Raw genomic sequence first — 26,429 nt, 5'->3', positions numbered from 1 at the left:
GTTAAATGACTCACTCAGGGCCATATGGGTCTTTTTACCTTGAACTTGGGTCTTCCCAATTCTTTTTTTTTTACTCTATCCACTGTGATCCCTCCCTCTAAGTGAATCTTTGGGGAAATTAGAGGATCTTATTCTTTGGTACCAGTCTACTGGGCTGATTATTAGCAAGATTTTCCTGGGATTGGGGGTGAGTGTTCAGATGGAAGAAAGTGTAGTACCTACCAAAAATTAACTCAGATTCTTCTTGATTTGTTTATTATTGACACAAAGATGGATATAGTAGAGTATAATGGAAAGAAATTGTAAGATTAAAATTAATATCCAATAACTCCAAGTATTATATTTTGTAAGATTTATTAATAAACACTTTAAGTAAAATAAATGAGACAAAAAGTAAAAACTTGAGTAAAGAGAAGTTTTCCCAGCTGCATTTGTGCTAAAAGATCAAGAGGGGTGGGGTCCCAGAAACTTCATTTCCAGAACATAAGGATGTAATGTGAGAATAAAAATGGGATGCTGGGAATTGGAGTCCTGGGGAGTGGATTCTAACTATACAAAATCAGCTGGGTAATGAGGTAGCCTGGGTTTGAATCCAAACTATAATACTGCTTAGTTGTGGGACCATGGACATGTTAAAATCTATCATCAATTAAAAGGGGATGGTTATGCAAAAAATGGCTGTCTCAATGGATTTTCATCAAATATGTACTTTGTCAACCTCAAAATACAATATCAATACGTGCTATTAGTACGTGTGTACTACTACTACTACCACTAAGGACTTTTATTAGAAAGCTTGGAAGGATCTATCCACAGAGAGGCAAACTTCCATCATGATAATAATTCTCAAGTATTTCTACTTTCATCTATTTCTATATTTTTAGGGAGAGAGAAAAATGGTGGTGTTCAGAATTCAAAATTCCAAACTTTCTGAGTGATGCTATTTTAAGTGAGGCACCAGAATGGTCACAGCTGGAGTAACTAATATAAGGTTCATTAAATAGGGAAGTCAGAAGATAAATATAAATTTGATGTGCATATATACAGGCTTTATGGCTTTCAAAGTCCTTGAATTCCAACAAGCAAATGAAATAGGCACTTCAAATATCATTTATCCCCATTTTACAAATAAGGAAACTGAGATTTTAAACATCTGGATGGACTTTGAGATAGAGGTAAGACATTATAATTTTGTTTTCTGTTAGCATTTTAATCTTATTGCTTTTGTCATATATATGTTTGGTGTATAAGTTTTAAGACCTTGTAAATATCAAATAGAATATTTGAACTCATTAAGCAATCTTGGGATAGACTTTATAATAAATATTTTATAACTGGTGCTGCATAAATGAATTGCTTTTGAAAATACAATTATACAAATAGGACTTTGGCTCAATTCTGCCTCAAATATGTTTTCTGGTTCAAGTTACCACTGGAAAAAAAATGAATTATGGAATAAGTTGTCTCAAAAGATTAGTCATTGGTGTTAGTAATGACCTGTAGGTCATTGGTTTGTATCCAGTACAAGAAGGTAGTGACCCAAGCTGTTAATATCATTTAGCTATTGGGCGGCCACTATTCAAAATCCATGGTTGGTTAAATTTTTGTTTGTTTGTTTATGGACAGATGTTCATTCGTATCAGCAAACTCCTCCTACAGTTCACATGTTATTTGACCTACTTGTGTTCTGAGAACGGCGGATGTTTGCCTTGACGATGCTTAAAACAATACAAAATGCATTAAACTAGTCTCTCATTAAGGGGAATCACACAGATACCAATGAAATAAAAATGGTACTTTATCTTAATAGAATCCTTAATATACACGATGCCATTTCACCCACTTAATGAACCAATAAGCAATAGAATGGAGGCTTTGTCTTCATTTTACAAACGAGGAAGCTGAGGCTCAGGCATTGAATGACAGCCAATATCTCTCTGCTAGCAACTGGAGGTCCAGAGACTCAAATCCAGGCTCCCAGACTCCAGCTACAAATGATTTTCTGTATTAGAAAAGGTTGCCAAAATACGACCAAATGATGCAAAAATGATATGCTTTCTTCACAACGATCTAGTATACTCGGCTTATATGCAACATCGACTCAATTCAAAGAAAAATATTAGCTAAATCAGATTTTGTCATTGTCATCCAAAAAGCAAATCAATTTTTGATTAATAGATTTTTTTTTATTTTAAAGATATTTTGGTATCACGTATTTATTAAAAAAATAACAAATATTTCTCATCTTCTCCAATAACATACATAAATAAACAGAAAAAAGATCAGTCAGAATACCGGTCCCTATTTTATAGACAACTAAATGCAAACACAATGAAGGGAAGCAACTTTTTGTAAAGCAACCTTGTCAACGAGATCCCACAAGTCACTCCAGTAGCGAGGCTTCAAGTTCAACTTTCCTAACTCTCAACCTAGTGAACATTCTTGTAACAGGACGATATATCTCTGGAGAAACTGGAATGCATACGAGTCGAGAACAAGAATGTGATATGTGGCCGAAGTAATCTTTGAAATTTGGTATATTATTTACATGTGCATTCTCAATATGAATAATGCAGGGGAAAGTTTAGGATACTCCAAGATTCTCCCAGAATAGTTCACCTCAATAAGACCTAGAAATGGTTTCCTTTCACTAGTTGAAGAAATGCAAACTTTGTCTCATTTTATGAAAGGGGAACAGATGACCTCTGAGGGGAATACTAAGGGAGAGTGTGGCAATGTCTGAGCAACAGCTGGATTACGTTTCAGCAACTTTGTCCCCTTTGCTCTGTGTTATTGCACGACAACAAAATGATAGATGCTTTTGGTTAAATAACTATTAAAATAGTTGGCCAGTTCTACACAAGGTAAATTTCTTCTTATTTCAACTTTCAACTCTCTATTATCTACTTGAATTAGACAATATTGTTGTGCCAATGGCCCATGCTGATGGATGAACCCAATGTCATTTATAATTGCCTTGGGGATGCATTGTCTGATTTGCCGTGCTTCCACTCAGGACACTTACCTTCCAAATCGTGTTTCATTTAGGCTGATGACAGAGAGAGGTGATTCAGATATGGTCTACAGGAAAACTAGTCTAAGATTTAAAAACATTACCATAGAGAATTTCATGAATTAACCACCTTCCTCCCTTGCCAGTAATCAAGAGTAAATACTAAAACGAAGCTCTATTTCCATTTGTTTATACCAATAGATGAATATGTAGCAGTGCGTCTAAGTGCAAATATATAAATAAAATATGTATATGCAGCATATGTATATTTAGGCAGTTATATTGTATAAATACATGTGCTCTCTCCAACAAGCTTCTGTATTAATGCATTTGGGAATAAAGTATTCATTGCATGAAAAGTAACTACATCCTCATCATAGAACTCTAAGAATCTACATTAAATGAGAAAATCATGGAATATGAATAGTGCAACTTCATACATTTTTATTTTAGAGAGGCAAGGGCCCAGAAGTCTGCCTTCATTCTAAAAATCATGTTTTGGTTTGTTTTTGTTTTAAATCATATTTTTCAATAGTTCAAAATCCAATATCATTGCATTCAAATAAATATCAACTGTTGGTCTCAAAGATATATGGCAAGCAGGAAATAATACAAAGAAGAAATAACAATTATCAGTTCAAAGTTTATTTTAGATATGAAAAGATTGCTTTTAATCAAACAAAATGAATAGGTATTTTTTAAAGAAAAACTCTGTTATTAGTATTAGGGCAAAATACATAAACTCAAATTCAAATCTTTAAGAAGAGTAATCCTAATTAGATATCATTGCTGTAAAATAATTTTGCAGAAAGCTATTTTTAACAATCATTTGTGTCATTTTGAGGAGGTTAATCAATTCTTTTGGAATTCAGGGTAAAATAATAAATGACATGTAACACAATTAGGAATGTGTAGTGACTTTGTTTACTTTAAAATAGATAAGGCACAATCTTTTTTAAGAGCTCTAAATATCGAAAGTGAAATTAAAACAATCCCACCCCCAAACCAAGTAAAAGTATTTTTGTTTAAATGAGTCAATACTAATTTCCTTAATGTTCTGCCTCACTTATTAGATAATATATGGTGATATAATACATATAAAGAATATTATTTGTAAAACCCTGGAGAATAGTGTTATATACCTATGGACACCATGAATACTTCGATCAAAAAGAAAGACAAACTACCCAGGAATTTTGCAACTCTTAATCAAACATACCTAAGCAGAAAGTATCTTTAATATCTGGTATCCTGGCAAATAATATGCTTCAATTTGCAAAAGCAGGAACAGGTTTCGATGTATTATTAGCAAGCTCATTTTTTTTTTTTAAGATACGGAAGTTATCTAAATTCCTGTTCAAAGACCCATATTTGTTTTCATTTGTTTTTACATTGATAGTTAAATCTGGAAAATATCCAATCTAACTCCATTTAAAATATTTTAATAATTATCTTAAGACAGATTCTCCTTCCTTTGTGCACATTTATTTTTAAAATGATCTTTAGATTTTCTTTACAGTTCCAGAAGACATTTCTATATCTAGGATGAGTGAAATTAATAGATTTCAATGGAGGGAAATTGACTCTATCTCAAACCTTTCCTATACATGGTTGCCAATGTCACTATTGGGGGGTAGATTTTCCCCCCTTACAATCATCATGATCAATTCAACACAGTTTTTCCAGTTAAACAGGCAGTCTACCTGATTCCGTTATGAAGATGACCAGTAATATCAAATCATTTGTGGTTCCCAGTTCCTTTTGAAGACTATTTCTGCTTGCTTCGGGTAATATTCAAAAGTATATGCTTCCAGATTTGACAATTCAGTATTTTCAATGGAATTGAGTGCCCAAATCCAAGAAATTATAGACCCTTGATGGACTAAAGTATTATTGAATTAAGCGGCAGTATATACTCGTATCAAATGTTTCTGGTCACCAACAAAGGGAAATTGAAACAGTGTTAAGTAAGCATAACGGTGAACTCTGTTAATAGTGGAGTTCGTTGTATCCCGAAGTTAGTGACATCCAATTGAGTCCCCAATATTACATATTCAAACTCATCTGCTGAACAAGGGAGACAGGAGTTTATAAAAGATAGTACTCATGTATATAAATGACTTTAGACTGAACAACCAAAGCAGTTTAGAATTCACCTGTTGTGACTTTCCCAGCAACTATATTTGGGAAGTATGGATGAAGTACTCCGTATCAATATTCATGATTGTATAGAGGTATATATTATTAGCTCATGCAATAAATTTTGCCTTCATATTATACTAACTACAAATTATCATTTTACAGATGTATGTCCATTTGTACATATACTTTTAGAAATAAATCCTAATTTTTGGAGAATTTAGTCAATATTTATTCTACAATGGGCAAATAGAGGCGCACACTCTACTTTGGTGGAGACAATATCTGTACCAAAGAACTCATAGATCCTTGACCTTTCAAAACAATTATAAATAATAATTTAAAAGTTCATAGAAGGAATCAGCAGAAGAAATAGGATGTTATTGAGCTTTCTGCATTTTTTTCTTAAATCACAGAGTTGTGCAGTGAATTCCTAAGCCTGACCTCAGGAAACACCATTTGATAGGAACTGATAGTGGTGCAGTGGATTTAGCTGACAAAGGAGACTGGCAATAGCACTAATGAATAGTCACATCATTACAGGAGTAAGACTGAGAGGAAGAGATTTCTAGGGTCATTTAGTCCATTCCTCAGCCGTTACCAAAAGCAACTCATCTCAGATAGCAGAGATCACTGATCTGAGACTGTAGCCAAGAAGCAAAGAAGGAAAATAAAAGATCAGACTGCTGTAAGAAGTCTCCTCAACCATATCTTCGCCAAAAGGACCTGCCATGCCTTTTATCCCTGTTTTCCACAAAGAGAGGATAGGTCCAATAGACATCCTCTGTGCATTTTATTTAATGTTTCAACGTGATAAATTGAGGCAAGTAAAGGAAGAGAGTGATGGTGAGGAGTGAGTATTTCATGGAAGGAAGAGAAGTCGTATGCCTGTTAGTCTGAAGAAAGGCAGATTATGATGATTTTCATTGCTGTGGGTTTTTGGTTGTTGTTTGAAACTTAAAAGAAAAGGGCGGGGAACATCTAAGAAGTGAAAAGTATTTGTTTTAGCTTGGTTTGAGGAATCATAAAGAAATATGCTCTTCAGGAAGCAAATACCATTCCTAGGACTGTGCAATTGATTCAAAAGTACGCCCAGGAGAGGTATAGCAAAGGGTTAGACTCAGAGCAAGAAAGTATCCCGTCCCCACTGCTGTCCCTGCCTGCCCCCTTGCTAAAGACTGAAAAGAGCCCTAGCTGCAGCCAGGCAGGTGTTTGGAGAGCCTACAGAGACCCTGAGCTTAGCAGGGTTTCAGTTTGGAAAACTATGGTGAATAGCCTAGATCTGGCTATTGGATATTGGAGTGTGCCTGTGTGTGTGTGTGTGTGTGTGTGCGTGTGTGTGTGTGTGTGTGTGTGTGTGTGTGTGCTATGTAGATGCATGTGCAAAGACTTCCATTCTGCTTTAGTTTCTTAAACTCGGAATAAAGGCTTGTACCTTCCCCCAGGACTTCCCCATGCCCCCAGGGCCCCCTCTCCTGGCCATTTAGTGTCAGGATTCAGGAAGCTTAGGAAAATGTGTGTATGCTTGTGTGTCCCTGTGTGCATGAGGTGAAAGGAAGGGAAGGCTTGTGCCTACATGTGTTTAGGACCCAGACAGTGTCACACAGAGCCAGAGGCTGAGATAGTGACAGGGAGAGACACAAAACCAGACCAGAAGAAACAGACAGACAAGACAGAGACATGGGGGGGGGGGGGACTTCCAAGATATTTCAGGCTTTCTGAGCTGCCTTGTAATGATGTATATTTCTGTAGTTGTCCCAGGGTGCACAGGCATCATCATTTTATTGTTTTCGTTTTCTAAACAACATAGACCTTTAGAAAACAGTTCTCTCCCTATAGATAACCAACATTCATTCTCCGATTTTGGGGGGGAAAGGTGGGGGTAGAAAGATGGAAGGAGGACAATTGTATGTCATCTGTGACAACTCGGAGGCTTTTTGACTCTGGAAAATGAAGCCAATCAACAAGTGTGTTTACATACTCATCATGTACATGTATCTGTCTACATTAAAGCGGATATTCCCTCCCCCCCACCCCATTCTGCAGTTGACAGTATACATGCACACATGCTCCAGCACACACTCGCAACACACAGGCATACAAACCGCGAAGACCACGACTCAGGGACAACTGTGCCAACATGACCCATAAGCAGCAAGCACTTCAATTAAAGGCAATGTAAATATAAGCAGTGCTGTGGAAGTAGAATGGTCCCATACCTCTCCTTGCTGATGATTGTGTTTTGAAGATTTTCCTACCTGCCCCAGGTTTTTGCCCTTCTTACTGCTGCCGAAAGTCAGTCCTTGGTAGACGGCTGCAGATCGATTGGTTGCCTGAGTCGGGGTCTCCCCGCCCAGGACCGACTTGATGGAGTTCAGTTTGGATCTGGAGCTTCCCAGCTGGGAGCTCTCCACCATCAGGACCGCGGCTAGTAAAAGGAGGCAGCGGGAGGACTCCTTATTCCACATCATAAGGGTCATCTCCGCGCAAGGGCAAGAGGGGCCCCCAGGAAAGGTAAAAAACTAGGAGGGGAGGGGGAAGAAATAGGAAGGAAGCAATGAAACCCAGAATTTGTCCTCCAAAGGAGAGGCAGCAAACGGCCCAAGAAGCGAGAGGGGAATCTCAGTCACTGTCCCCCAAACCTTGAGTTACTTCAGGAAACTGGAGTAAAAAGTGCAAACTCAGTCTTAACCATTCAGGCTGGGAGTTTCGAGACCAGAGGTCACTTCTCAACGGCCGGTTTCTTCTGGAGTAGGGAAAATTCTTCAGACAGTGGAAGCAGTAAGATGCGAAGCGCCTCCCCACCCCAGAAGGCGTGCCCCAAGGTGATGCAGAGCCCAGCTGAGCAGCCCGGCCGGAGATAACTTGGGAAGGAGCTTCGCAGTCAGCCCTCCTTCGTCCTTCCTCCAATCAGCCAGGGGGGAGAAAATGCAAATCAGCCCGAAGTCAAGGGCCCTAGAGGGCTGGAAGGGTCGGGTTATTCCCCCCCAACATATATGCACACACCTCCTGGGTTAGTTGTCTGGCTTTGGTTTTTCCTCCTGTTTTTGCTCCTTCTCCCCTTGTCTTTCTCGCCTTTTGTCTGAGCCCCTGCACTGTAATGTGTCAGAGCACACGTCCTCCTGTTTCAGGTTAGAAGGCTCTAGTTTGGGGAGCCAGGAGAGCAACCCCTGGGACTGTAGTCCTGGAGTCAGAGCCCGAGTCAGGGTTATCCACACACTCAGGCACACGCTCACCCACAGCCAGCCTTCTCCTCCGGTACACTGAGGGCAGCCAGAGACAGACAGGCAGTGAGTGACAGTGTTCTCTCGGCACCGGCTAGAGCGCTGCTGCTCTCTGTCTCTTCTGCCCCCACTTCTCTTCCCCTCTCCCTCTCTCTCTGTTACACTCACTCTCTTTGCTCTCTTCCCGCTAACCCTTTTTCTTTTTATAGCGGGCTGCAGTGGGTTTTCTAGATTCCTCCGCCCCCAATTCAGTAGTGACAAAGAGTGAAACCGATTCTCTCACCCCAGCCCAGACCCTTGCTCCCCCACCCCCTTGCCTCCCTCACTCCCCTTCCTTCCACCCCCTTCCTTCCTTCCTTCCTTCTCTGCTCCTCCTCTTTATCTTCCTCCTCCTCCTCATGGCTTTCTCCAGCTTCTTCTCAGTCCTCAGTGTGCCTGCTTCACATGGCCACCAGGGAAACCACGGGGCTTGAGCCCCAAGGAATTGGGGGGTCCTGAACTACAGTTCCTGTAGGGATGTGGCGGAGGGTGGGGGGCGGGTGGTGATGGTGATGGTGGGAGGCTAGACTGCATCTGGAGGGGAAATGGGTGTGGATGCGAGTAGAGGAGGGCAGGAGCTCCGACAGCTGGCGCAGTTTGGAATCAGACAAGCTCCAAGGCATTGTTGCCCAGAAGCCCTAGCATCGAAGGGGAAGGCTGGGGGAAAACTGAAGGTGTGCCTGACTTGGTGCTCTGGCCCGGAATGAACACTCTGATGTCCTGGGACGCTTATTCTCACTCAAGTCCTTAAATGACCCCAGCCACCCGCCAATGTGCCAGCAGGTTATTGCGAGTGTGTGCACGTGGACGTATGTGCTGAGTGTGAATATATATGCGCTAGAGTGTGCGTTTAGTGTGCTTGTGGATGTGTACCTGAGTGTGTATTTTGTATCCCTGTGAGAGAGTGTGACTGTGATTTTGTGTGGGTGCGTGCCTGTGTTGGAGTGTGTGCTCCCATGATTGTGTGAGCGCATTGTATACGTATGTGAGTTGGTTTGTGTACATGTTCAAATGTACTTTTACTATGCGTGTACATGCGTGTGTGTGAGCATCGGTGTGAATGTGTATTTGGCTATCCCCAAGGAGCGCACGGAGAGTTAGTGAGCCCCTGGACAGCTAAGCAATAACATATAAAAAGGGGGGGGGCACTGGAGTATGTTTGCCCTCTGGAAGCATTTGAATCTTTCTAGATAGATGCTTGATCTACTTCACCAGCAAGGTGAGTGAGGCAAACCACATCGGGACCCTTTTGCCGGCAGGCAGATCTCAGTTAGTCCCGTCTGGGTCACAGCATCCAAGCTTCCTCTGTTGTTTTGTCAGGAAGACCCAGTTGCAGTGGGGAATGAATGGAAGCAGCTGTGCTCTGGTGCTCTCATGCTTCTCATTTCTCCCGGATAGGCTCCCGGGTACTGCTAGGGCAACTTTCCTGTAATAGGCTCTGAGGTTTTAAGGGTCAGGCGTTCATCTGGAGAGACCAGAGGCTGTTTTTGAAAATTGTATTAGTTATAACAATAACAAAACTATTCAAATTAAATTCTCCAAGCTCATTCAGAGGTCCCTAGAAGGGAGCCAGCCCTAAAGGATGTTAACTCCAACTGGGGTTGGAGATTTCAGATGGATTTCTGTGCTAAGAAGCAAATAGGTGGAGAATTTTACATTTAGGGAATAGGGAATAACAAAATTCTTATCTAAGACACAGTCAAAAGTCCTGGAAGTCAAGAAATATTCTAGACAAGTCCTAGGTTCAGCTTTTTAAGTGGTGTAGGGTTTAAAGACTGTTTACATTCTTATTCTCTTGGTTGAGAATCCAGCTTACTCCTTCACTGCCCTCTCCTCCCCCAAACCCCAAAATGGGGGGGGGAGGGGAGAAGGAACAAGGGAAAATATTCTAGGCAAGTTATTAGAAGTAGTCACTAACTAATCACTTCCATAGTTTCTGTAAGAAAACTTGAGGACCCACAGTACATTTTATGATGTTGAGATCCCCTGACAGTCTGTTCATGCCCTGGAGGTTTCTTATTCTGGAAGCTTCCTCCTCATATTGAAGTTTGTCATTTTCAGTAGATTAAAGACTGGCATATTTTCTCTTCTTCCTTGGATTGTATTGTTATTGTTCTTTTGGGGCAGCGGAAGGGTGGAAGGTTTTCACATTTTAATGGTTTCACTCAGTTTTGATTTGTAAAAAGAAACCCAGAATTCCTGATTCTACAACAGGAAGTTGGACTAGTACTTTAAAAAAAAATGGTTCTTGGATCAGCATACTGCCCTGGGGTACAGAGGAAGGAAAAATGATAAAATTGAAAGAGAACCTCACTAGTTGAGACACCTAGATCAAGTCACCCCTCTAGACTTTAGTTATAAAAATGAAGGGATTGGACTAAATTATTTTTAAAGTGTTTTTTTTTCTTCCAGATCAACTTCCTAAAGCTGCCCCACACATCCTGTTTTGGAAAGTAAGATGAAAGATTGAGAAATTAACCAAATTATTCATCTACCAATTCAAACACATGAAAGAAAATATGTACACAAAGAACAATAGCTATTATTTATACTGCACCTTAAGGTATGCAAAACTCTTTATATATATATTATCTCACTTGATCATCACCACAGAAACTTTGTGTGGTAGGTGCTATTATTATCCCCATTTTACAGAAAAGGAAACTGAGACTTGGATAAGTTATGTGACTTGCTTAGATTCACAAAGTGTGAAATATTTGAGGCCGAGTTGAACTCAGGTATAGATAGATAGATAGATAGATAGATAGATAGATAGATAGATAGATAGATAGATAGATAGAGATATCTAGGTGATGACATTTATATAGATATATTTAGTGATATAGATATAGGGATAAAGGAGAAGGGCCATTTTAAACAATTTCCAGTGGATTAGTTGATGTAATTCAATTATTTGAAATGCAGCTCTATATTAAATATAGTATGGAGGATCTGATGATGACTGAAACAGCCAACATTTTTAAGGAATTTAAGAGAGTAAAAGGGATACGCAAATTATGGAAATACAAAGGAGAATATGAGAAGTGCTCTAATAATTATGAACAAAATGATACTATGTTCAAATAAGGAGAGAGGAAGTAAATGAAGTGAAAAGACTTTTGAGGAAATAATCTTTTCTCATCCTTCCTACAAGCTCAACACCCCCAAATGAAATAACTAAGAAGAGTTGGACATGACTGAAATGGCTAAACAACAAAAAATTAAATTTAGACAATAATTCCTCTTCTACATTTCTGAAAAGTTATTCTAAGTATTAATAAACTTGCATATGAAATATGTTATCACTTGGATAAATAAATTAGCTACAAGGGAATATATCAGATACTGATACAGCTTTGTGCAGACAGCTAAAATAAAAATTTTAAGATTCATTAGAAATTCATTTGCTGAAGCATTAGTCTACAAAAAAAGACATAAATAAAATTATAAATTGATCATAAGGCAAATACAATCACATATCACATAGTCCTGTGTGGTTATATATGTGATGCACATGTATGAAAAGACACATATGAAAACTATTTCTTGAAAACGATAAGCAGCCCATGGAGAAACTTCAATGATGCCAGTGATAGCTGACTTGATCCTCTTTGGATATTTCATCTCCTTGCACTAAGCAAAATTCATCCACAATTTAGTAGATTATCTTTATGAGGTGCTATTGACAAAAAAAAATTAAAATAAATCACTCCTTCATTGTCAACTTTCTAGGGAGAAGCTTCTCCAAATTTAGCTAAGGTAACAGACATATTGTATAGCCCTGGGGCCCATTCTTGAAGTACATTCTTCCAATTGGTCAAGAATCTATAAGTATTTGCATTCTGCTGGCAAAGCTTTTGTCAATGCAAGGTCACCTCTACACCTTACTTAGAAGAAAGACTTCAGTAGAGAGTATCTATCCCCTAATATAAATAGATGTTAAATGCACAATATGCCTGCATGAGTCAATATAGTCTTTAAACAAGTTGTCATTGTCACATGAGGGAGATCTCACATTGTGCAGAAGAAAATCCAAGGACTACTTCTCCTTTAGTAAAAGGAAGGACTGTAACATATATTAAAACTGTGAGTATACTTATCTCTTATCTACAAACATTACTTTAGAATCTTCCTACAAACCCTCACTTCACAACACCTTGCTCATGCATTAGGGTTAATTCCTAGAGAAAATCACTGACATGGGCAAAAATGGCATGAATTGTTTGTGAAATGCTGTTTATAATTTCCTAATACAGAAAAAAATTAAAAGCCACTTTGTGGGTTTTAAAATTAATAATCAATAACTACATATTATATATTAGAAGTTTTATTAATAATAACTAAAACAAAAGAACTGCCTGACTTCAGCCCAGTGGCAGGTCCAAGAGAGGAAGATGGAGGAGTTCCAGCCACTTAAATACAATCATACAAAATGCAGGGATGCAGGAAAATGGAATTTTGGGAAATACTAAGGGACTTCTGGGGAATGAAGTCCAAAGGCTCAAAATCTCCATTTATACACCTGATATATACAATATTCTCTTTATTTCTAATGACTGAATATTTGACTTCCTGCTCTCCTAGTTTCTGAAGATGTCCCATAGCCTAATTTAATTCTTTCATGCCAGGAGGAGCAAATGTGATTGAAATGAAGAACAGCTATTGCCCAGCTAGATGCTCACTACTTCCTCAAAGTTCTGTACCAATATTTTTTAATGAAAATTATTAAATTTAATTATTAACTAAATTATTAAATTAAATTAAATTTGGAAATGAAGAGCACTTACATGCTTTTGGAAAGTATCATGTGAATGGACAGTTTTATCTTTTGTTGTTTTTTTTTAAAGATGGAGTCTCCTCATTTTACTCACACTGGAAGTACAAGGGGCTATATACATATAGGCCTACCTATGACTGATAGGCGTGGCAGTGTTGGCCTGCTCTATCCTAAGGCTGGTTTGCCATTTCTGAAGGAACTTGGTGCTCTCTCCCCTATTCCCATGGACTTACTATATTAATACTCCCCATCAGCATACCCACTGAAGCTCCAAAATCTCATGAGATCTACAAGCCTCATCCTCTCTAATAATTGGGAATGCATGTGCATGCTACCTCACCTGACCATACATTTTTATTCTTTTGCCTGTTCTTTCCCACTACTCTTGGCTCTCTCAAAATCATTTTGATTTTATGGAATAACAGTAGCACTCACAGGGTGGCTTCATTCCCCATGGTTCTTCTAACTACTTATCCTAGGGATGCAATATGAACAAAGTATATTTTTCTTAGAGTAAAATAAGCTTCATGAGGACAGGGATAAATTTGTTTGGTTTGGAAGAGATACAGAGGGAACAGGACATCTTTGTATCCCCAGTAACTAACATGTTGCCTTTATACATGAGGTGCCTCTTGAATGCATGAATAAATGGCAAAATGAACAAATGAATGAATCATCTCTTCCTCCAGCACCTTCTCCTTTCACATTTTGAAAACTCTTCCTTCACTTTCCCCATATTAGTGTAATCCTTCCTCAAGAACTCATTACAAAGGTCTAGATACCCTCATAATACTTGCCAGTCACTTAGAAGTCCTGTTATGCTATGTGGTCCAACACACACACCTTATCCCACCAGGGAAATCTTTAATTTTCTCAGGTCCAGGTTTTTTTATTTTTTTAAGGTGTCAGTTAGTTTGTGTATTATATCAGTCTTTCCTAATTCATTAAGAGGAGCTTAATAAAGACTCCCTAATGCTCTCTCCTCTTGCCTCTTGCTAGGTGCTCAATAGAGGTTAGACCTATGGTTTTATTTATATTGGAAACTTTTCGAAGAGGAAACTCCATAAGACCTACTTAGGACAGCCCTTTATTTATAACTAAGAATCAAACATTTAGAAATTTAAAAAAAGCAAAACAAAACTTAAGATCTCCAAAATCCAACTTGTTGAGGTTCAGACAGCCAGCACAGGTCATAAGTTGAACTTGAATTTGTATTTCTGGTTCTAATGCTACACCTTGCTGCTCTTGGTCAGGTAATAGGCACTTTGAAAGTTGTCATCTAGGGACCCCACATTCATCTTTTCTTCTAAGTCAAAGAATTGACTCTTAAGAATAGCTGTCAGAGGCTACAATGGAGAAATGATATCATGTCAAGAAAAAAAGGTGGAGAGAACATTTTTTTGCTAAAGTTATTGAGGAAAAACAGCTTCTTAGACTGGATAAACTTTCAACTTGGTCTTAAAGGATTGGTGAATAGTGCATGGGCAGGAAGGATGGAAATTTTCTCTCTTTGTTATAGTAAATTATTTCTGATAGGTCCTATCATGTGTGTGTTTAGCTTAAATAAAGGTGGTAAAGTGCATGCCATCGATCAGATTTTAAGTAAAAATATAAAACAAATTAAAATTTAAAAAGCATCACCTGTAAAGAATTGTTTTTTTTTCCCTCTTGGTGGACTATCTTTCGTATTAGATATGATAGTCACATTCCCAACTAGAACCTCTTTGGATCAATCAATTATCTTCCTCTTCCATTGTCAAACAGACAAGAGAATGACCAAGAGAGGGATCCACAGCAATTAACTTTTAAATGATGAAGAAAATAACAACAATTAATATTTATACAGCACTTTAAAGTTTACAGAGTGACTTCCTCAGGACAGTCTTGGACAAAACATTTGAACATGATTATGATCTTCTACTTACAGATGAGGAACCTGAGACTAGAAAAGTTAAATGATTTACTCAAGGTCATGTTGCAAGTGAGTGCCTGAGTAAGGATTTGAACCCTAGTCTTCAATCTCTGAGAATAGTGCTTTTACAAATTAACTTACCACTGACTTGGTAGTCAAAGGCACTATTGAGAAAAGCTTGAATTTTTAAAAAAATAAGATTACTAAATCAAAGATCATAGAATGTTAGAGATAGAGGAGACCTTTAGACATTTCCTAGCTTATGTCTTTCTTCTTTTTCCCCACTTTACAGATCAGGAAAAGTGACCTAGGGTGGTGAAGAGATTTAAAGCCCCCAGTGCCTGAATATCCCTTTGGTCACACTGTTATTAGAGTTGTTTTACACTGACTAGGGTTAGCGTTTTCTGTTGGGGGTGAGGCCTCTCTGGTCACCTTTTCCACATAGCTGTAAAGATTAAAATTCCAGCCTTATGGTGTGTAAGCTTATCCCTTTAACCTTTGTCCACTGGCAGCTATTTGACAGTAACTTTCCTGACTCCAGACCCCATTCTGATTTTTCAGCTCTAATAGAAAAAACTGACTTATGTGGTTTGTTAATAGATGCCCGATTCCTTGGCTAAATGTAGCATAGTAACCTTGAAGAGCATGGTTCGTAGCAAAATGTGCAAGGGTATGGGTGGGTGGGTGGGGGAAGTCAGTTGACTGGAGAATCTACAGGTTGCTTTCCACTCACTACCTTGTTTTCAACCCTTGGACAGACCCTTTTTCTGCTATATTTTAAAGCATTTTTTAAAGTTTTACTTTGGTTGTTTTTTTACGTGTATTTCTAGATTATGACCACTGTGGGAGTCTTCTTACCATAAAGTAAAAACATTTAAGTAAATTTGCAAATACTAATATTCCACCCTCTGTTTGCAGTACTTATTTTTAAATGACTAGAAATTCTCTCACTCCTCCCTCTCCCTCTCCCTCCCTCCCTTCCTCCCTGCCTCTCTCCCTCCCTCCCTCCCTCTCTGTCTCTGTCTCTGTCTCTGTCTCTGTCTCTGTCTCTGTCTCTGTCTCTCTCTGTCTCTCTCTCTCTCTCTCTCCCTCCCTCCCTCCCTCCATCCCTCCCTCCCTCCTTCCCTCTCTCTCTCTCTCTCTCTCTCTCTCTCTCTCTCTCTCTCTCTCTCTCTCCCTCCCTCCCTCTCTCTCTCTCTGTCTCTCTCTCTCTCCCTCCCTCCCTCTCTCTCTCTCTCTCTCTCAATTTCTCTCTCTCTCTCTCAATTTCTCTCTCTCTCTCTCTCTCTCTCTCTCTCTCTCTCTCTCTCTCTCTCTCTCTCTCTCCCTCCCTCCCTCCCCCCCCCTCTCTCTCTCTCTCACACACACACACATACACACACACACACACACACACATCCTTTACCTCATAAAGGAATAGCAGGACAAATTGTGATGTGTAAATGTGATAATATACTATTGTGCATCAAGAAATAATGAAAACATATTTTACAGAGAGTCATAGAAAGATGTCTGTGAACTGATTTAGATTGAAGTGAGTTATATACCATGACATCAATATTGGAAAAATGAAGACTTCTGAAATCTATAAAGTAATGACTATAACCAGGCCAACAATTTATATAATCAACAACTAACATTGTAACAACAAATAACTTTGAAAGCCACGGCTGGTATAACAGTAACTCTACTGAAAAAGAGTCAGTCATAGTCTGGTCTGAGAACATGAATGAAAATTAACAAACATATTATATGCATGTTATATAAATATCAGATATTATAAGTATAGGTGATCTATAGTAATATAATAACAGTATAATATATAATAATGAGCAAGGTTGCCTAATTTCTTTTTAAAGGAAGCATTTGTGCTTGTGCATTTGGTGATTTCTATCCTGGCGCCTAGATCACTTTAAGTAAGTAGTGACTTACCATTCAGGATCTCAATTCCTCATCTACAAGATCCAAGGAGCATTCAGGTTTAAATCTATGAGCTGGAATTAGAACCCATGGCCTCTGGGCATTGGTTCCAGGACTATTTCCATTTTAGAACATAATTTGTGCTTCTGCAGCTCAGTGAATCCTTTCAGTTACTTTCACTTATGAGTCCTGGCATAGCTTCTGGGAGTTTGGCTGTAGAAATAGTATTAAAATTTTCAGGGATCTTGGGTGGTGAAACAACGGAAAATGTGCTTAATAATTGAGTAGGGTTCAAACTCCCCAAATCCTGCCTCTAAGGATAATCATAATAAATGTTTTTCTAATGATCTAGAAGTAAGCTTTTGTAATCACCGAACATGCTTATAAACTTGTTAAATCACAAGTTTTGAGGGGAGACTCTAAAGGAACTCAAATGATAGTAGTGTAATTTCTCTTGGGATATATGGAGTGTAAGGTGGTTCGTCCAGCCTTTTTCAGGGCTGCTCATCCACCTTTGTTGTCTGCCTCTTAACCAACTCTCAGCTGTGACCCCCCAAAACTGTAGTATGCACAGCAAATATACCCCAGTTAAATCATCTCTGCAGGCAAGCTAAAGCAGGTTTAGGGGAACCAAGAGGCTTCAAATCCCTAAATAAGTTAGGCTGATGTTTACCCAGGCATTCCCTATGCCTAGACTTCTCCTGGCAGAAGGGGCAGATGAGAACAAGTTGTTCCAATGGCCATGAAAGTGACTGAAGCAGGATCTATGAAACTTTCAGAGCTTGGTCAGACAATCAAAGAAGCCAAGGCCATAGACTGCATCCCAGGCTATGACCAGTTGTCCTGACTTTTGTCTGGCCACTGGAGTTGGATGACTCTAAAAGAGAGAATGAGGCTGAGGACTCTGCCTCACTTAAATTCAATTCACAAGCAAGTCAAGACATTACCCCCTTTGAAAATGAAGGATAAGGGGCAAGCTAGGTGGCTCTGTCAGTTGAGAACCAGGTCTAGAGACAAGAGGTCCTATGTTCAAATGTAGCCTCAGACACTTTTTAGTTGTATGACCTTGAGCAAGTCACTTATTGCCCAACCCTTACTGCCTAATCCCCTCTACTCTTCTGCCTTGGAATCAATATTTAGTGTTGATTCTAAGATGGAAGGTAAGAATTGTTTGCTTGTTTGTTAAAAAAGAAAGAAAGAATAAATACCAAGTTCTTTCCCCAGGAGATGCCCCCAAACTCATAATCTTGATGGGATCAAAAAACAAACAAAAGCTTTCTTGCTCCAAAAGTTAGTGCTTTTGTTGGTGCTGATGATTCTTTTACAAGGACCCTTATGTATCATTCACTCTGGAGTTAGTAAATGTCTAAAGTAGTATTCGAAATCATATTCTCCTAACTCGGAGACTACCACCCTAGTAATTATACCTGAGTTAATGAGATGGGATTGATGGACAATTGTATAGAAGAAAGGAAGTGAAGGAGTTGAGAGAGAAGAAATTTTTAAAAATCTAAATTATCATAAAAGGCAAAAAATATTAAGTGGAAACTTCCAAAGGACCCCAAAAGCTGCTCACCCTCAAAAGAGAGAGAGCTGTTACATTTCTGACAGAATTTATCTTGACTTGTAGGAAAACAATCCAGTCGTGGAATTAGAAAATCTAGACCCTTTTTGTTTGTTTTGGATTTTATTTGATTTTTTAACAATCAGATATTCTGGAACCCAGTACTAGAACCCGTCACTTTTAGGGTAAAATCATTTGTAAGCAGTCAGTATGCCAGCTAGCAACTGGGTGGGTTGATTTCCACCCTGTTATTGTCACGGATCATTTCCAACACAAACATTACTCATCCATGGAAACTATTTAAGATCTGGTTCTTTCATCAGTTAGAAATGACTTTGTTCATTTAAAGTACTGACTATTAATAAAATGGGGTCAGGGCAACTTGAGCCATTCACTGAAATTGGCTATTCCTGGTCATTTGTTATGAATCTATGACTAATTTACAAGGAAAGACTTTTAACTATGCCCATAATACATATAAAATAAATAATTGCAAACACTGGGAAATAATTGAGAAAATATTAAGTTAGGTGGCAAAAAGAGAATTCCAAATAAGTCTCTGCTGCCTTTTTTAAGTCAATGGCTGGTCTAAACAGGGGGAAATAATTTAATTAATTTTGTTTGGATGCTTAAATTGTGGAACTATAAAATTTTAGATCTGGAAAGGACTTGAGAGACCATGATATATTTCATAAATAATGTCCACCCCAGCCCCCATAAATTTTCTAAGTCTACCAGAGGCAATCTACCGTATCTCCCATTCTTGTGTACCAATGACTAGAGATGGGATTGGATAATGGAATTCAATGGAGTTTATTGTAGAGTATTCAGTGATATTTGAGAACAGCTTAGAATGTATAGACTTAACTAGAACAACTCAAGACCACTGCTAGGAACCAGAATCCATTTTTAATGAGTTCAAGGAATATGTATGGGTACTTTGAGTCCATAATATTCACAAGCAAATAAAATGGCCCAGCCTATAGATGCCAAGAAGATTCTGAAACAAGTAGAGCCATGATCACCACTGTTAGTTATAGGAATAGATCCAATCTTATCAATGGAGAAAGCCCTTTACTTAATGCACTTTTGTCCTATGTTGCCTTGTTTGTTCAGACTAATGTAACCAAATGATGTAAGTCACTGATAGAGGAGAATTTCCAACAAATGATTAGTGGCATTGGTCCTCTCCTTTTCTTATAAGCCAGACATTATACAAAAGTAAGATTTGATCATGGAAGCTGATAGAGCATCCCACCTTTGGTACATATGCCCAATGATATATCACCTTCCTTCAGATTTCAAATAGAGGAATGAGAGTCCATCAGGAGGAGGTGTGAATCAAAAACAAGTATCATCACAATTGCTAAGAAGTGGGCATAGCTGGAGAGTGAAGAGACTCAGAAATTTCCAGCACTATAGACACACCTAGGTTCTTTAGTTAAATTTCAGTGATAACTTTGTCACAAATATTTTGCAGAAGAGATTCCAAAAGCATTGTAGAATTAGTCACTGATCATCTATTAGAATTTCCAATGTTCCAGGCACTAGAGATACAAGGATGAAAAATAAACTGTCCCTTTCTAAATTACATAGAGTGCATAGAGTCAAGATAGGAATTCTGATCATTCTCTGGAAAGACCAACAGAACAAGATATTAATAAAATCAGAGAGCCAAGAGAAGTCTTGTGAGGGTAGTTTTATAGATATAGTGCAAAATAGAGCCAATGACAAAAATATCAATCGCTCTTTGCTTGGGGCACATAGCTTCCCAGAGTCCCTAATGTTGGCATTAAAACCTCAGCTTTTACCTAGAAATATCTGTATTAATTCCCTTATCTGAAGGTTACCTATTAGCTCTTGGACATGACTGACTTGATCTGATGTAATAGCTGAGTCATCCTTAAAATCTCAAGGGAAAAAGTGTAGGCCATAGTAGTTTCTGAGGTAACAAAGTTATTTCAATCATATTTTAGGGCTATTTTACTTGGATAAAATAAGAATGAAAAAATTGAAACCTAGGAAGAAATAACAAAATAATGTCACACTTAAAGAGAGAGCTATAACTAAATATAGAAGGATCTAGAAATTAGCAAAGAATACTATTGCTAACTTAATTTGTCTTTTTATTAAAGTGGATTTGTTCCATTTGGTAACCAGTTTATAATTACTTGTAATCATAGTATCTTTAATTTAAGGCAATTTTTGATAGATGAAATCTGTTGAGTATATTGATTTTTCAAATCTATTTGAAGCCCCACATATTTTGTTTGTGCCTGACCAAAGAGTCTTTAGATTATCTATGGAGGTCTATGAACTATAATGACCATGGACAAGTTGAGTGTGTATATATATGTGTGTGTGTGTGAGTGAGTGTGTGTTTATACTGCCTGAAATCTGTACATTTTTGGATACTATTCTCAAGGCTGGATCAAGTGTGGGATCCATACAATGGGGTCTAAAGTACAAATTTTGGCATATTAAGAATACTAGTAGGTAAATGTACACATTCTGTGTTATAGGCCTTTTGAACAATGGATTTAGAGTCAGAGCACAAGGACTCAAATCTCACTTCTGTTACTAAATTTGACCTTGAGTAAGTAGCTTTACTTTTCTGGGTCCCAGTTTTCTCATCCATTTTAAAAGAAATTGTTGAAGAAATGCTCTCTAAAATCTATTATACCTCTTGATCTATGTTCTTATGGGCATATGTATATAAGCAATAAAAATTAATTTGAAATAGTCTAAAAGGTGAATGCTAGTCTTGTCTTCTAATATTAATAAATCATTAACATGTGAATTGAGACTTAATTTTTCATAATTTCCTACATTCAATGATTAAATTAATAGGTAAATTTCTTAGAATCTTGGAAATTCATTTTCAGTAGTAAAATTTTGTGATTCTCTTTCCTTCTGCTTAGAAAATGAGTGATGTTAAAGTTAATGGAGAAATGCATGGTGGGCATAAGTATATGGTTGCATATTATCAATAATTCTTTGCATGTTAGAAGTGGTACAAAATATGTCATCTTTATGGGAAATGTAAGATCAGAAAAGGTGGTTGTATAATAATTTAACAAGAGAAAAGAAAAATGGATGAAACCAAAATAATACATTTTGATATATATTACTTGCCAACGAACAGTCTCTACAAATCCTAAGGAGACCTAGAAGAAAGTCTCCAGTATCCTTGATGGATCTTCTGTGAAATATTCATGGGAGGACACTGACAAGAATCACTGAAGGGTGAGAAGCTATGGCTGAATTGCTTTCTGCCACATTAGAGGCAGCACCCCATTTTTGAGATCACAGATTGATAAGAGTTGATATTAAATGGAGCTCCAATTTGACTGAAATTATCCCAGGTGGAACAGTTAGTTATGCCAGGAGAAAATCTGAGACTTCTATTAACATTTAATAACTTATAACATATAAAATTACTATCTCAAAAGAGTTCTATTTGTACACAAGCAGGGATAATCAATATAGCAGAATGATTAGCAGAGGTTACTCATATAGAAGGACCAGAATTGAAATCTCTGGCCAAAACCCTTCTCTTCCTACTTGCAACCACAGAAATCTCCTGAGCTCCTAGTTAGGAGGAACATGGTATGAAATGTGTCTCTTACCCCAATACACTTTCTGAGCATAATAGGCATGTTCAGCCTACTTTCTTTCTTCCAAAGACCATTGAATTTTGAAATGCCTTTCTAAGAAAACCACAGTTGCCAATACAACTATGTACACGGGAGATGGAAATTGCAACTCCTCTTGAAATTAGGCTCCCACAACCAGGGCTTCATCCAGAAGAGACTATATTAAGTATTAGCAGCAATAAGTAGGACTTACTTCTCTTTGACTCAGCTATGAAAAAAGGAGTCAGAAAAACTGGAGGAGGACCAAACTCATGCAGCAGAGGGCAGTAACACACACATGAAGAGAGGATGATTAGCATAATGTGAATTTTCTTGAGAAAATGTAAAAGATTTATGCCTCTATAACTGCAATTTGAATCAGGACTTGACCATGAGATCATCAGCTCTTCCTATGCTATTTATAATAGTTTATAAACTACATGGGATTGTAAATAAATACTTGCTGAGGTCACAAATAGCATTGTAAGTTCAAATCCTGAACTCCAATGCAAAATTGCTTAGAAAGACTTTCCTTGTATTAGAATAGGGGGTGGGGATGGAATAGATTTCACTGATTATAGAGAAGTCCCATCTAAGGAATTGCCCATCAATGCAGGTTCGTCTTACAATCTTGAAATGTTGAGAGGGTAAGTGAAGGGTCCAATGTCTTATACCCACCGGGTGACAGAGGTAAGATGAACCCAAGTCTTCCTGACTATAGGTGTCTCTCTTTTCACCATGTCATGCAGCTTTTCCCTTATGTGAATTAACTTAAATAATAGATCATCATTGTCTCTTTTTCTGGGACTTCCTGAAATATTGGGACTGCTTAAAGTTTAAAAATACTCAAATGACTCAAAAATTGAGAGTATACTAATATTTACTGAATTGAGAATTTAGTCAGAAACAAAAGAGATTGTTCTTGAGGTCCATGTTCAGTGTTGGAAGTAAGAGTATGACCTTTGAAGAGCACAGAAGCAATGATTCCCCTCCCCTCACCCCCAATCTTGGGTCAATCTCTTCTCTAATCATATCTATATCTTGGGCCATCCGAAGAAATTTCACAATGCTTAGAGGTATCAGGAGCTGTCTCAAATGCTGCTCCACTATCCAGTTAATGCACCTTTGCATTTTCTATTTTGATTTTGTATTAAAGCCAGGTAGAACTGACTCAGAGAGCAGATTTGTAAAATTTCAGTGTGAGCATATACATCTCAAAAATCAGCAAACACTACAAATGAGAGCTTGATTTATTGTCTTGTTGATTAATCCAATTTTCAGAAAAATGATGGAGAAAATGTGAATTTTGTAAATTAAATTTCAGTGTATTGTGCATAATTCTTTTTTTCTTTCTGGAGAAAAGTTTCTTAAACAATTGCCAGCACACATGGCTGGTTCTGGCTTTAATGCAACTACTTCTAAATCTTGCCCTGCTGCCCCACTTAATTTTCCATAGGATGTCCCAGCCCCACAGATCTTTGGGGAAGAAAGGATGCCACTAAAACCACTGAAACATATAAGGAGATGACTTACTGATAGATAACAGGTGATGAATGAGAGGGAAACCCCAAGTTCTGCAGAAAATAAATGGACCTAGAGGAGGTGACATTATTACTAGGCTGTGAATGGGTAGAAAATTAAACTGATGGAAAAATAGGAGGAAGCACATTTGAGATAATCATAATGATAATCATTAGCATTGGCATAGTATCTTAAGAATTATAAAGAACTTTACAAATATTTCATTTTTTCCTTTAAAATCATGAAAGATGGATGCTGTTAATATCTTCTATTTTTACAGATAAGGAAATAGAAATTAAATGACTTTTCAGGGGTCACAAAGCAAGTAATTGTCTGAGACAGGATATGAACTCCTTTACCTGGCTCCAAGTATAGCACCTAGCTGCTTAGGCATGAACTCTTTGGAACCTAGAGTGTGAACAACACCCAGGTAGGAACGTGCAAGGGAAGTTCTAGCATGGAATGTAGTATTGTTTACTTTAGCTAGGCAATAGCTATTAATGGTAGTAATATAAGCTAAAGATAACAACATGTAACTCCAGAAGGCTGAGTGATTTTAACTTTACTAAATCTTCCATAGGGAAGTGCTGAAAAAATTTTAACAGAGGAGTCCAGGAACTAGATGTCCATAGTCCTGAGTCTTGTTAAGTTCCTTTAATGGACAACTAGAAGGCAAACGGCACCAAAAAAAAAAAAGGAAAAGGAAAAGAATAACTGCTTCTCAAACAATGTTAGACAAGGCACACAAAGAGATGCCAATAATTTTCTTCATTGAGGTGAGTAATGGCACCCATAATCTTCGATAATGACTAGTAGAAAAAGTAATTTCTCTCACTCAATAAACATTTATTGAGTGTCTACTATGTGCTAGGCACCATGCTAAGTGCTGAGGATACAAAAAAGAGGCAAAAGACAGTAATTCCTGCCCTCAAGGAATTTACAATATAATTTGGAAAACAACACACAAATACACACACACACACACACACATATATATATATATATTGGCATATACATCATTTGTATACACAAACACACAAAACTATATAAATGATTAACAGAGAGAAGACATTAAAATCAAGGGGGTTGGTAGATAGGAAAGGCTTCCTGTAGAAGATAAGATTTTATTTGGTACTTAAAGGAAGCCAGGGAAGCTAAGAGATGTAGATAATGAGGGAGAGCACCACAAGCATGGAGACTAGCCAGAGTAAATGCTCAGAGCTAAGAGACAGAGTTCCTTGTTTGAGGAACAGCTAGTAGGTCAATGTTTCACTGGATCTAGGAATATGTATGTAGCAAGATGTAAGAAGACTACTTAAGTAGTTCTAGCTTAAGAAGGGCTTTGAACACCAAGCAGAGGATACTATATTTTATCCTGGCAGGGATAGAGAGCCACTGGAGGCTACTGAATAGAAATGGTGACATGGTAGGACCTGTCCTTTAAGAAAATCACTTTAGTGTCTGAATGGAGGATGGATTGGAGTGGGGAGAGACTTGAGACAGGTATACTAACCAAAAGACTATGGCAATAGTCCAGGAGTGGGTTGGTGAGGACCCAAATCAGAGTAGGGGCCGTTTCAGAGGTCAGAAGGAGGTATATTGAAGAGATATAGCAAAGGTGAAAGATACAGACATTGGTAACAGATTGGATACGGGGAGGTAAGAAGTAGTGAAGTTGGGTGGAGAATGGCACCTATGTTACAAGTCCAAGGGACTGGAAGAATAGTTTTGCTTTCAACAGTAATAAGGACATGGAAGGGCAGATTGGAGAGAAGGATGAGTTCAGTTTTAGACCTTTTGATTTTAAGAAATCTACTGAATATCTATTTGGAGATATCTAAAAGGAAGTTGGAGATGCAAAATTGGAAGTCAGCAGAGAACTCAGGTCAGGATAGGTAGATTTAAGAATCAACAGCATAGAGGTAATAATTAAATCTATGAAAGCTATTGAGATCAACAAGTAGTTTAGAGCAAAGAAAAGAAGAAAGTCCAGGATAGAATCTGGTGGGAAAGTTAGTTAGAGGTCATGATCGAGATGAAGATATAGCAAAGGAGACAGAAAAGGAACAATCAAATTGTAGGAGAACCAGGAGAGAATGGTATCCCAAAAATCCAGAGTGAAGAGAATATCAAGGAGAAGAGGGTGATCTATCCATCTCTAGGATATGGAATGTGAATTCTTTGAAAAGCAAAGATGGGCTGAACTTTAATAATCATATACTAAGCAATTAGTACCAGAGCCATGCAATAGGAATCTCTTAAGAAATTTTTTTTCATTCATTTATTCACCTATCCATTCCTCATTAACTATGAGTTTTGATCTTGTAACTTATTCCCATAAAATTTTTATTCTTAGTTAATTAATTTTGCTTCCTTTTCAGTAGCTGCAATTAGAAAGCCAGTTTTGTGTGGTGCAAATATTCCTGAATGTACCAATAAAACTGCATTGTTCTATAATCTAAAATTATATTACCCTGAGCACATGAGTTTTTCTTCCTTCTTTGTTTCCCTATCAGATTCATATAACCTGTGCCTACTCTTGATCATAAATATTGAGTGCATTGATGAGAGAGTATGGTTCCGTTTTATCTATGCAATTATGGAGTACTTCATTATTCATGCATTCAACTTAATATATTAATGTTTATGACATTCTTTCTTTTGCCTTATTGTTAAGCAAACAGT

The 26,429-nt window shown here is 37.8% G+C and overlaps 1 protein-coding gene across 2 annotated transcripts in view; it reads right to left on the bottom strand.

Moving 5' to 3' along the window:
- DKK2 (dickkopf WNT signaling pathway inhibitor 2) overlaps nucleotides 1-8,665 on the bottom strand; it is a 146,905-nt gene extending 138,240 nt beyond the window's left edge. The window contains exon 1 of one of the 2 annotated variants that reach the window (XM_001366637.4): nucleotides 7,411-8,665. In XM_001366637.4, coding sequence (XP_001366674.1) covers nucleotides 7,411-7,632 — 222 coding nt within the window. In that variant the 5' untranslated portion in view covers nucleotides 7,633-8,665. Of the gene's footprint in view, nucleotides 1-7,371 lie in introns of both variants that reach the window. The other variant, XM_007495830.3, reaches the window with a different exon arrangement.
- Nucleotides 8,666-26,429: the final 17,764 nt, after the last annotated feature.

Source organism: Monodelphis domestica, chromosome 6 (assembly GCF_027887165.1).
Source record: "Monodelphis domestica isolate mMonDom1 chromosome 6, mMonDom1.pri, whole genome shotgun sequence".
NCBI lineage: Eukaryota > Metazoa > Chordata > Mammalia > Didelphimorphia > Didelphidae > Monodelphis > Monodelphis domestica.
The sequence above is the reverse complement of the archived record's forward strand: the minus strand, read 5'-3'. Positions and strand labels throughout refer to the sequence as shown.